Source organism: Zea mays, chromosome 5, assembly GCF_902167145.1.
Source record: "Zea mays cultivar B73 chromosome 5, Zm-B73-REFERENCE-NAM-5.0, whole genome shotgun sequence".
Taxonomy (NCBI): domain Eukaryota; kingdom Viridiplantae; phylum Streptophyta; class Magnoliopsida; order Poales; family Poaceae; genus Zea; species Zea mays.
The window spans coordinates 140,117,523-140,129,285 of record NC_050100.1 but is presented as its reverse complement, the minus strand read 5'-3'; the positions used below and the strand labels follow the sequence as shown (position 1 = coordinate 140,129,285).

General features: G+C 41.7%; 1 protein-coding gene and 1 pseudogene across 1 annotated transcript; one reads left to right on the top strand and one right to left on the bottom strand.

Annotated features, from left to right (window-relative positions):
• Positions 1-1,026: 1,026 nt before the first annotated feature.
• Positions 1,027-4,453, bottom strand: LOC100384140 (cell division cycle202). Its single transcript, NM_001176720.2, has 7 exons — positions 3,968-4,453; positions 3,600-3,869; positions 2,633-2,902; positions 1,966-2,556; positions 1,663-1,876; positions 1,494-1,560; positions 1,027-1,407 (listed from the first exon to the last, which is right to left on the bottom strand). Exons 1-5 carry the CDS (start codon positions 4,106-4,108, stop codon positions 1,733-1,735), a joined length of 1,416 nt encoding a protein of 471 aa, NP_001170191.1. The 5' UTR covers positions 4,109-4,453; the 3' UTR covers positions 1,027-1,407; positions 1,494-1,560; positions 1,663-1,732.
• Positions 4,454-5,257: 804 nt separating this feature from the next.
• LOC109939783 (uncharacterized) lies at positions 5,258-8,816 on the top strand (annotated as a pseudogene).
• The last annotated feature ends 2,947 nt before the right edge of the window (positions 8,817-11,763 follow it).

Sequence of the window (11,763 nt, the reverse complement as noted above, 5' to 3'; positions counted from 1 at the left end):
CATGTTATGTATTAGTAATATATAATGATAGAGAGTCGATAGTCTGTTTTTTCCACACACTAGATTTTAGGGTTTTCCTGTGAGGCTGTGAAAAAACCCTTTATGTGAGGAAAAAATATTTCATGAGTAAGCATGCCATGTCAACTAAATCGAGTGGATATTGTGAATTGTGAACTTTGAGTATGTGAACTTGTGATCTTTATGAACTTACTGTGAACTTGTTATATTGTGAACTTGTGATCTTTGTAAACTTTTTATATTATAAATTTGTGATCCTTGTGAACTTGTTATATTGTGAACTTGTGGTATTTGTGATGTTTTATCAATTTTGTTTTATTGTGAAGTCTGATATGTTTACCGATCGTATTTTAGATTTCGACCGTTACCGGTGTATTTTCCGCACCGAACATTCGTTTCCGATGTTTCCGAAATACCGATATCGTTTCCGTTTCCGGAGTTACCGTTTTCGATTTTGTTTCCGATAAAAAATATGAAAACGGTAATGGTTTTAGTGTTTACCGACCGTTTCCGACCGTTTTCATCCGTAGAAATTAGTGTACATTCTTGACCCTGTTGTGTCGCGCAGGCCTCACACACCTATAACAGGACCCTGTTCTGTCGCACAGGAACGACCGTGATTAAGGATGCATTTGATTAGAGTCAACTATAATAAAACAGCTCCATTTTGATTTTTGAGAATAAAACACAGCTCCATTTTGGTTTTTGAGAATAAAACCATTATATTATATGTTTAACAAACAGAACAGAGTTGCTCTATTTTTATTTTGATGAAGAGCAGAATAGAACAAAGTCCCTTAGTCCTTTTGTTGGATGGACTTCGTTCTTTGTTGGATTGGAGAGCTATATGGATGTACATGGAAGGAGAACGCTCTCATCCAGTCGTTTTAATGGAACAGAAGCATTCCAAGTATTTATGATAAATTTCCTAAACATCCAGAAAATAGTAATGATTCTGCTCCATTTTCCTCTGCTCTTCAGCCAAACATGTCATAAGAGGATGTGAAATCAAGGAAACAGAGGACAAATTATAAAAATAAATAATGCTTGTGACAAATTGAAAGAGTAGCTTTACCGGCTCCTACTTCTAAAAGAAAAGGGGAAAACAGTTCTTCAGACATAAAAGATAAAAAAAGTACATACAATAAAGTCTCTTTTTTTTTTCTAAAGACAATTCAATAGACAGGTAGGATTGTACAAATGAGTTTTTTATACTCAAGAAGTCGTGTAAAAGATACTCTTTGAATGAAGAGACGGCCTCCTGAGTATGTTTCTGACACGTCCTCTTGAAAATTTCTGAAGAGACAGCCTCCCTGTTGCTTGCGATGTTGCAGATACATATAGTCCAACCCTTTTACGGCCCTGATCCTGGATTTCTGATTAGCATCGCTACGAAAGAAAATGCCAAACAAGGTTACAACCATCATCACCAAAAAAAAGTGCAAATAACATAGATATTGGGATTGAGCAACTACCTGAATGATGCATATGATGGCAATGCTCGCTGATGTTGTGTGCTTACTCAATGTGGATAGATCTCATCTGAAATAATAGTCAACAGGTATAGTAAGAACAACCCAAGATAATTTGATCCTCAACATTGATCACGCTAGGAAACACCAAGTGTATGTTTCTAAAACATACCAATAGGAATCGACCTCACATATGATGCACGGCCATTTCCAACAGAAGGGATCGTTCTCATGACTTGTTCCTATCGAATATGGTTGAAGCTGTTGAACATCCCAGTGTGGGAAGCCTTGGCTGCAGGCTTGGCCACTTCAGGGTCTCCAAATACGTTCCAGAACCGAAGGGTCTCATCCGCAGCGGCTGATGCTACTGTGCAACCATCAGGGCTCTGCAGTTTCACCACACAGGATCCATCAGAGATATTCAAACATTATATCAATGCAGGAAACCCTGTAAAGGTTGATGCGAAGAGCTCACCTGAGCCATGAAAAGGACACGAGAGGTATGGCCACTGAGTTCAGCCATCTTTACCATTGATGGGTACTTCCACAAGGTTAGTTGGTTCTGTGTGAATCCGTGTGAGCTCAGCAGCTCTCTCTCATTTTTGTTCCATAGAAGGGCACAGACCTGTGATCCAGTGTTAACAGAGTTCAGACATGCTCCAGTGTGTGTGTTCCAGAACTTGATGCATCTATCACTGCCGCCACCACCAGTTGCCAGCAAGTTGCTCTGGAAAGGACACCACGCGAGTGCCTTCACAGCGGACATGTGGTCCTCGAGCCTGTGCAGCCACTGGTTGCGGCCAGCGGTTGACATGGGGGATGCCATCGACACATCCCAAATGTGCAGAAGGTTGTCATTACCCCCACTAGCCAGCTGCTGCCCTGATCCAGACCACTTGAGCCCACACACCTCCTGGCTGTGCCCCTCGTATGTCTGTACAACATGGTTCCTAATTCTCACGTCGTTGTTCACGATCTTGCCATCCATACTGCCAGTGGTGAGGATGTTGTTGTTCCATGCCAGTGAGCCAACTCTTTCCTCATGCACACCTCTGAGAGTTCTCAACTGCAGGCAAAGAACAACCTAAATTCAATGACAATGCGTGCATGCATTTCTGGTTGAAGCAGGAGAGTGCACATACCAGTCGGTTGGAGCTGGTGTCCCAGAGCTGGATATCGGATGAGTTGAGCCCAATAGCGATATGGTGGCCATCTGGAGCCCAGTTGACGCTGGTGATGGGACCACTGTCCTCGTGAATGGTCACAAGCTCAGACGTGGATCCACTGGAGGCATCCCACAGGTATACCGTGTCGCCCAGAGCAATGGATAGCACGTTGTTGCTCCCCCAGTCAAGCAGGTTGAGGTAGTAGTCGTCAACAAGCTCTGGTGCGTCCAGAGTCCTCTCTGCAGACTGCATACATTTCAAGCAGCATCAGAAACCACCATCAGAAACCAGAATCAGAAACCACCATCGATCAGGGGCGTCATTGGGCCCCAATATATGAGTTAAAATGTGGCCCAAATCTTGAATAAATCGGAACCGCTACCAAGTTGTATTCCTGATCATACATATGGAAGACAAATCGGCAGGCTTGACCAAAATCTTGACGCTGTACTTAAAAGAGACGGACAATCTGATATTGACACAAATGACCTATTTGTGTAGTAAAATTTTCTCCAAGGTTTTATTTCACAAAAAAATATGGGTTCAATTGAAAACCTAATTTTTAAGCAATGTGATTATTTCTCCAATATAATTGTTGCATATAGAGTTCTGCTAACCGTTTATGTTGTTGTTGCATAAACGGAAGCTTTTGAAGTCCTACTTATGTTCTACAATGACAAAAGAAATAATGTACTGGCTGTAATAGCAATTTAGTCACGAATGCTACAGAAGATTGGCTACGAAAACATCATTGAAGATTTTATTTAAGAATACTAAGAGAATAATGTTTTTTTCAAATAAAGATCAGGTAACCAATACGATACTTAAGCTTCATTTTTGTATACATGCATACATAGTTTTGCTAATTTTGCACAGGTCCCAAAAAATCCTAGGACGCCCCTTGCATCAATCTAGAGGTAGATCTAGAAGAACATCCACATACCTGGGGAATATGTCGACGCTGCTTGACCAGCTTGGCATGGTGAGAGGAAGCTGTGATGGCTGCCGAGACGTTCTCAGACACAGGCGGCTTGTTCCTGAAGGCAAGGATGCGTGTCCGGTTGTTGAGCAACTTCTCGGCGAGCAGCCTCCGGTACGCCTCCTTGGATGGGGACGCTGCCACCGCGTTCTCCTTGTCCCTCCTGGGCTCCGTGAGCAGGTAGTGCGCCATGTCCATATCCATCGCCGACCTGTCCGGGATGAACCTATCGCCCTGCAGCACGGAAATAAGCCGGCTCGGTCAGGCGAATCGTCGAACACCCTACGCGCGCCCGCAAAACATTTCTGACTCTCAGGGAACAGGTGACTCACGTAGCACTTGGCCGACGGGTTGCGCGATCCTGTGCTCAGCGACGGCATGTAGGGCCGAGTGCCGGCCTCCTGAAGAGGGGGCCGCGCCGCTGCCGCCGTGTGGCTCTTCTCTGATGAGATGGAGTAGGTTCCTGCGTCCATGGTTAGAAGCAAAAGAACAAGAAACAAGGAGCAAGAAACAGCAATACTAACCGCAACCGCAGAAGATGCAATGGAACTAAACAGATTAAAGGTAAAATGAAAGTAAAATAAAGATGTAGCTAAATAACCAGATTAATTGAAAGCTGCAAGAAAAAAGAGGTGGGGAACTTGAGGGCTGCTGCGATGAGAAAAATCAGGCGCACGTCTCGCGGTCTCCCCAGGTGCTCGAGATCGGCGCGGGGAGGCAGAGAGGATGCCAGGAAGCAGAAAGGGAGGAGGATCTGCTCGCTTGCGCTGTGGGGCGTTTTAGGGTTTGGCCGCCCCACGAATTTTTATTTGTAGCAGGAGGGAAGCAGGGAGAGGGAAGCAGGGAGAGAAAGCCGTTGTGCTGCGTTGCGGCCTGCGGGTGGCCGCCTGAACGGCTCCGATGCGCCCATGACCAGTGATTACGTGCGATAGAAGATAAGAGCAACTCCAAGAAGGAATCCTAAACTGAGGCCTAATTCTGTTTTAAAGACGAATTTGATATGTTTAGGATCTGAATAAATTGTTGCTTTCCAACAAACAGACCCTAAACCCAGTGTTTAGCAACTAACTCTGATTTTCGCTGTTCCCGCTCACGCGTTACTCTGTTTCCCGCTCGCGTCACGCGCCTAGGTTTCTTCTTATTCCAGACGCCTGCACACACGATACATCCCACGGCGCCGTCAACCTCCCCAGCACAGGGCACCACAGATCTCCTCGCCTTGGACCACCTCCGCGCATCCATATTCTGGTCAGCGGCCCTCTATCTCCCTCCATCCTGTATTCCATTTGCATTGTTTCTGCAAAAGTCAGGTCCTGCAATCTCCTGTGCATTTGTTCCCCACGGAAGAGATAATAAAGTGCCAAAGATTCTTTGATTATGTTGCTTCTAATCAAACCATTGACGTTGTAGCCCATATGTTCTTGCCAGTATTGTTCCATGAGTTGTATCTTGTATGAATAATTTATTCAGAACCTGTTGTACAATTGCAAGTAGTATGTAGCATGTTGATCAACTTCATTTTGCAGTGTATATCGTCATATGTTGTGATATGTGACAGCTTATATTTAGTAAATGGGTAACTGAAATAATTTTATATTCTGCCATATGTCCACTGCAGAAAGATGTCTGCAACTACGATATCTATGATCCACCGCGAAGATGAACAATCATACAATGAACTTGACCACTTCATGCTTTTCTTGATGGGTGCATATCGAAAGAGGAAGCAAAAGCAGCGAAAAAGACATCGAGGTTCAGTTTTTGGACACAAGGTTTACAATCGAAGTAGAGATGAACACGGTATGAAATTGTACCGTGACTACTTTTGTGAGAACCCAACATATCCTGAGAAGATGTTTCGGCGCCGTTTTCGTATGAGTTCATCTCTTTTCAAACGGATAGCTAAAGCCGTTGAACAACATGATAACTATTTTGTTCAGAAAAGAAATGGTGCTGGTCTTCTTGGATTTTCCTGTGTACAGAAGGTCACTGCAGCTTATAGACAGTTAGCTTATGGTGTTCCAGCTGATTATGTTGATGAGTATTTGCGGATTGGTGAAAGCACTGCTATTGAGAGCCTACGGAAATTTATGAGAGCAATTTGCGAGGTGTTTGGCGAAGAATACCTTAGAGCTCCAAATGAAGATGATACAACTAGATTGCTTAAAATTGGTGAATGTCGTGGATTTCCTGGCATGCTTGGCAGTATTGATTGTATGCACTGGAAGTGGAAAAATTGTCCTACTGCTCATCATGGTATGTATTGTGGTCATGTGAAAGAACCATCCATCATACTAGAGGCAGTTGTGTCTACGGATTTATGGATATGGCATGCCTTCTTTGGCCTACCAGGATCGCACAACGATATTAATGTCTTGCGCAGATCTCCTCTCTTTGACAGACTTATGGAAGGTCAAGCGCCATCTGTTCAGTATATGGTTAACGGGCATAATTATGAAATGGGTTACTATCTAGCTGATGGGATTTATCCAACTTGGGCATCATTTGTGAAAACAATAAAGGCACCGGCAAATTTAATGGATAAAAATTTTGCTGCTGCTCAAGAATCTTAGAGAAAAGATGTTGAGCGTGCATTTGGTGTGTTGCAGGCTCGTTTTGCAATCGTTCGAAATCCGGCGCGATTTTGGGATGAAAAAACACTCCGAGACATTATGTTGGCTTGCATAATAATGCACAATATGATAATTGAAGATGAACGAGACGCTGACGGTCTTGATGTGCCTTATGATAAGAGTAATGTAGAGACTGAAGGTGTGGTGTCGCGTGTAGGGACTTGTAATTTTTCGCCATTTGTTGGACGTCAAGAAATTCAAGATTCTCACATGCATCGTCAACTTCAGCAAGATCTAGTTCAACACCGATGGGAGTGGCGCGGGCACCGAAATGAGCAACATTAGTTTAGGCAGACAATACTATTTGATGAATAAATCATTAGTAAAACAGTATTGTTATTTTTCCCTTTCTCAACATGTCTGTAATTTTTTAGTTCAATACAGTTGTTTACATGGTCAACATTTCTTGTTGTAAGTTTGTTGCTCAATCCTAAGGAGAGTGCATTATTCAGATGTTTCAGATCTTCAAAAATAGAGAAACAATACTCACATGGTTTTGGCTGCAGGAAGGCAGCAGAGACAAGTGCTGTCAACAATCCAGTAACTAAATCGTAAACTGAATCATGCTGCCATTACACAAACAGGAGCCTCAGATCTTTGGTGCTGATCGTGACTATGTAAAGTTTGAAAATACATGTTTCATACAGTTTAAACATATCATCTGTATAGACCTTTGTACTACTGATCTGCTCAAATAATACTCATTAAGCAGTACTGAACTTGAAGGCAGCAGCCTGAACGACAGAAGAAAACTGTTGCAATATGAAGCTAGAACAATGGTACTAAAGGTTTTTATTTGACTGAATAATGATCCTGAACTAAAGGTTTTTATTTGACTGAATAATGAAGCCTGAACGACAGCAGCCTGAACTAAAGGTTTTTATTTGACTGAATAATGATCCTGAAACCCAAGTCAGGTACTGTTGCCTAACTACTCCCGAAACGCCGAGCCAAAATCTCTTGTTTCATCATCTTGAAGTATAGTTTAGAGTCATCGTCCATTGTGCTTGTGTCTGTTAGCATAATTTCTTTGTCCTACCGATTTTGCTCCAATTGAACCTTGGTCATCTCAAGCTCATAGAACTTATCATCACGGGCCTTCCGGTCTTTCTCTGATTCTTCCCTTGCTTCCCTCATCTTTTTAACTTCTTAAAAGAAAAAATCGCCATCAGCATCGCAGCCATCGTGCTTTCTCGCTCGTGCTTTTTCCTTCTCTGCTTTCCTCCCTAGTGGTCTGTCAGCATTGACAGGACCATTACTGTTTGCCTCATGGAGGTCTTTCAGCTTTGAATCTCTGAAAGTCCACTTTGGCTCATGCCTAAGAATAATCCACGCATGGAAGACAGAAAATGCCTTCCCTTGATGGTCTTCTCGAAATTTCGCTTTCGCTTCAGCAAGCTACAAAATGACAAGGATAAATCATGTGAGCAAATGCTGTTATGTGAAGAAATTGTTGTATAAACATATGTAAATTTCACCTTGTCATCACTAGTTTTTCCACTTTCATTTTTTCTTTCTATGGCGTCATAGTATTGTTGAAAAATGTTCACTTCCTTCTGAATTATACCCCAACGATGCTTCAAAGACGACCAATTACGATCTGACTCAAATGTCCTATTCTTGTGAAAGTATTTCCATACTCTTTCCCAAAATGTGCCATCTTTTTTATCTCTTCCAGTAATAGGATCTTTACTCACATTAAGATACGCTGAAACTAATAGTGTGTCCTCCTCTTCACTGAAATTTTTGGATCGGCACCTTTTAGTCACATGTGAGCTCATTTCATGCAGCACCGGTGATTGTACAGCTTCGTTATCAACTAGCACATAATCATTTGAGACAAAATCATCTGCAACATCCTGGCTTAGTAGTGACGTGTAGTAACCACCATGGGAATTCAGTGTGCTGCAAGAATAAAATAGTTACTACAACCTAAAAGTATTATTGACACAAACACCAGCAAAGCATTTAACAATACATGAACATTAGCAGGTGAACAATACATGAAGGAAATCAATTGAAAGAAGTTCATGGCATTCAAACCTAGAATCGGATGCCATCCAAGAGGGATCAGCGTTGTTGAACAATGAGTGCGATCCAAATGAAGGTTGTTGGCATTCAGTCGGCATCGAAGATGAGTTATCATTGCCGAACTGTGACCGAGATGCAGGTTGAGGGCATGTAGCGACACCGGATGACATGGGACCTGTTGATTCTTGCCGAATTGCATTTATGGCGGTGTTTAGCGAGGACCTTCGACGACCCTTTGTGGCTGTTGCGCCTTCCTTTGATCCATGTGTTGAGTTCGAGATCGCTGGAGCAGGGAACGCTGACTGGTTGCAGCAGGGCACGACGACGAGATGCCAATCCTGTGTGGGCGGGGCTCTGGCTGAAGAAGACGGGAGGGATCAGGTTGTGCGTCTCCGACTGCAAGCTGGGAGGACGGGCGGGGCGGACGGGAGCACCTGTGCGCCGGCGGCTGCGGATCACAGTTGCCGATGGCCCATCGACGAAGGAGACGAAGATTCACGGAGGGTTTGGCGGTTGAGATAGCAGGATAGGACCTCCCGTATGGGGTTGTATATCTAGGACTCTAGGGTTGGAGTCCTATATAAATTTGCTTCAAATTTATAAATTAGGACCTTTCTTGGAAGCTATTTCGTAGTCCTAAACTCTTTTATTTAAAATAAGACCCGGTTTAGTATCTTTGTTGGAGTTGCTCTAAATCACAGATTTAAGAATTTGCTAAATAACTTTGGGAGTAAAAAATATGAGTTCTCCAATAGTTCTCTAAATATAGGTTATAGTTTTGTTTTGTATCTATCCACATAAAAAATAAAGTCACAAATATTATCGATTACTTTCATTATCTACATAATGCAGTCAACACTTTTGTTTATGGAGTTGCTACATTGTTGTCAAATGTAGAGAGAAAATTAGTACATGGTTGCTAAATGTAGAGAGGAAATGAGGTTAGATGAGAAGTTGTTAAATTTAGAAAATTCATTTAGAGAACTGTTGAAGATAAGTTTTTGTGTTAACTAACTAAATTATTAATTTAAAAAGTCTATTAAAGAACTACTGAAGTTGCTCTAATAAGTTCTGAACGTGAACAACATTCCCTCTTGCTACAAATGATCATCGGCGCATCGGAGCCTATGGACTAGCGTTTTGGGCTGTTTCAAAAACAGGACTGTTCGAACGTGAATAGCATTCCTTGTCTGCTAGCTACCCGTGCAATTTTTAATGTGACCCTTTTGTCCGTTAGTCCTCGCCAACAATATTTCTCGTGGGGTCTTCCTCTCCTTAGAGATGGTATCTAAATACTTCTTTATAAAACTAGTTAGTTACCCGTGCATTGCTACGGTTTCTAAATACTACATAGATAAATTTTATTTAAATGAGATAGTTATTCAAACACATTTCAAAACCTTTAGAATGATTTATGCTTTATTTGAAGTGGTCGTTGTGTCCGGTATCAACACATCTAACATGTAATCTGTATAAATTCATTTCATAAGCCGAGTGAGAAACCACTTTCAATGCTCGCTCTTGTGAGGTAGCTCGGGTGGCAACAAACCTTATCGCTGCCCCTTTCTCCTCCCCTCCACCTTGCCGCCACCAGAGTAAGCATCTGAAAGTCTTGAACGGCTTGCGAGAATGAATGTGGCAGGATCATCCTCACATTTTCATGACTGACATATCTCTTCCGCAGGTATGTTTCATTCGGTTCCCCTCCTGGTCTATATGAACCATGGTTAAACTTTTGAGTAAAAAAATTGTAAGCAGAATCTATCAAATAATGAATCATCGTTTCTAGATTATTGGAAACTAAAGATTTGCTAACAACCCCACCCATTTCATATGCTCATATGAACTAAAGGCCCTGTTTGGGATAGCTCCAGCTCCAAGAATTTTGGTGTAGTTGGTAGAGCACGTTATTAGGTGCTCCAGAAAATCGTGAAGCTAGAACTGTAATCCTTTAGAAGACATTTAGATAAGCCATTTTGTTTAATATTTAGATTAAAAATATTTTTTAAAACTATTTAAATTAATATTATAAACTATAGCTCCATAGTGTAGCTAGAACCTGGAGCCATCCCAGACACCCTCTAAACCAGAAACAAATAACGGTAAAAAAGGTTATTAAACCGATAAGAAAAAACACCCTAGGCCCACAAGAACGGAGTTGCGCCAACCTTGCCAATTCACAATTGGGCAATAAGGACAAGCAATTAGGACAACGGAATGGTAGCCCAATAAAGCATCGAGTAAAATTAGCTAAATAATCTAGACAGTTGGACATGGAGATAGCCCAATCAAGCATTATGGTAAAAAAACCTTCATTTTCTGGATTACATTAATGTATTGCTACATGCAGAAAATCTTCATTCAAAGATATTATAAATATAACCAGCAAGATGGTGAAGTAGATTGATGAGCCTATATCGAAACATCCGGTTAGCAAATGGTTGCTAATTAGATAATTTCTATGTAAGGGATCTGTTGCTAACTTAGCAATATGGCATGGAAAAGCTGCTACTTATGTCCAAAGAAAACATCCAAAGTGTGCGTCCCGTCAAACTACACTTCCTTATTTCACGGTTGTTGTTTAATTAAACGTAGTTTAGGATGTAGATAGTACAAATGACCCAGTTCACTATTATGCAGTAAAACATTGTTATACAAGAAGATGAGGCGATAATCAACCGTGGGCTCAATGATCTGCACTACTACTATATAATCTAGTTGTGTTAGCTTGAGGTTATTGCTAGTGGTCATAACTAATTAATTGTAGGTGAAGAAGCTAACATCTTCAAATTGACACGCTTGTATTCGTGATGTCTGCCTTAAACTGTATCACCTTTATAAACATATATATAATATAATAGTTGCATGATTTCTCATAGCAACAAACAACGCGTACAATCTAAGGACAAGTCGTCATGATGATCAAAATTGAATTGCTTTGGAAACTACTACTGCACTGCAATGGATTATTAAAGCTTTAGCTATGAACTGATCCACTTGACATGGTGTCAGGAGTGAGTGCCAAACAAGGCAGTTAGCTCAATCTCTGGACCGATCTATGATGCCGCTGGCCTCACAGCGGCTGTCAACACTTGTTTCTGCTTCACTATATTTAATACAGATTGTCAAAGATGCATGCTTCTCACGCATGTACTTCAAAGAAGACACTCGTAACTAATCATAAATTCAATTCAGATTTTGAAATTCTAATGCCCAAAGCCAGCTTCATGATTTCACTCTCTGGTTAAGAACCCAACTGAGGGGTGCAATCCATTCTGGTTTCTGTTTACATAAATATACTGGTGATCCTATGGACTGAGTTTTGAACTTTATTTACACTTGCTCAGTCTACTGTGGGAGAGGAGACAAGAAGACAAAGAGGACAAACCTAAAGAAAACTGCAGTGTGGGACTTATCCCCTGAACCGTCCATTCCTCATCACCATTGATTCAACGATTCCATTG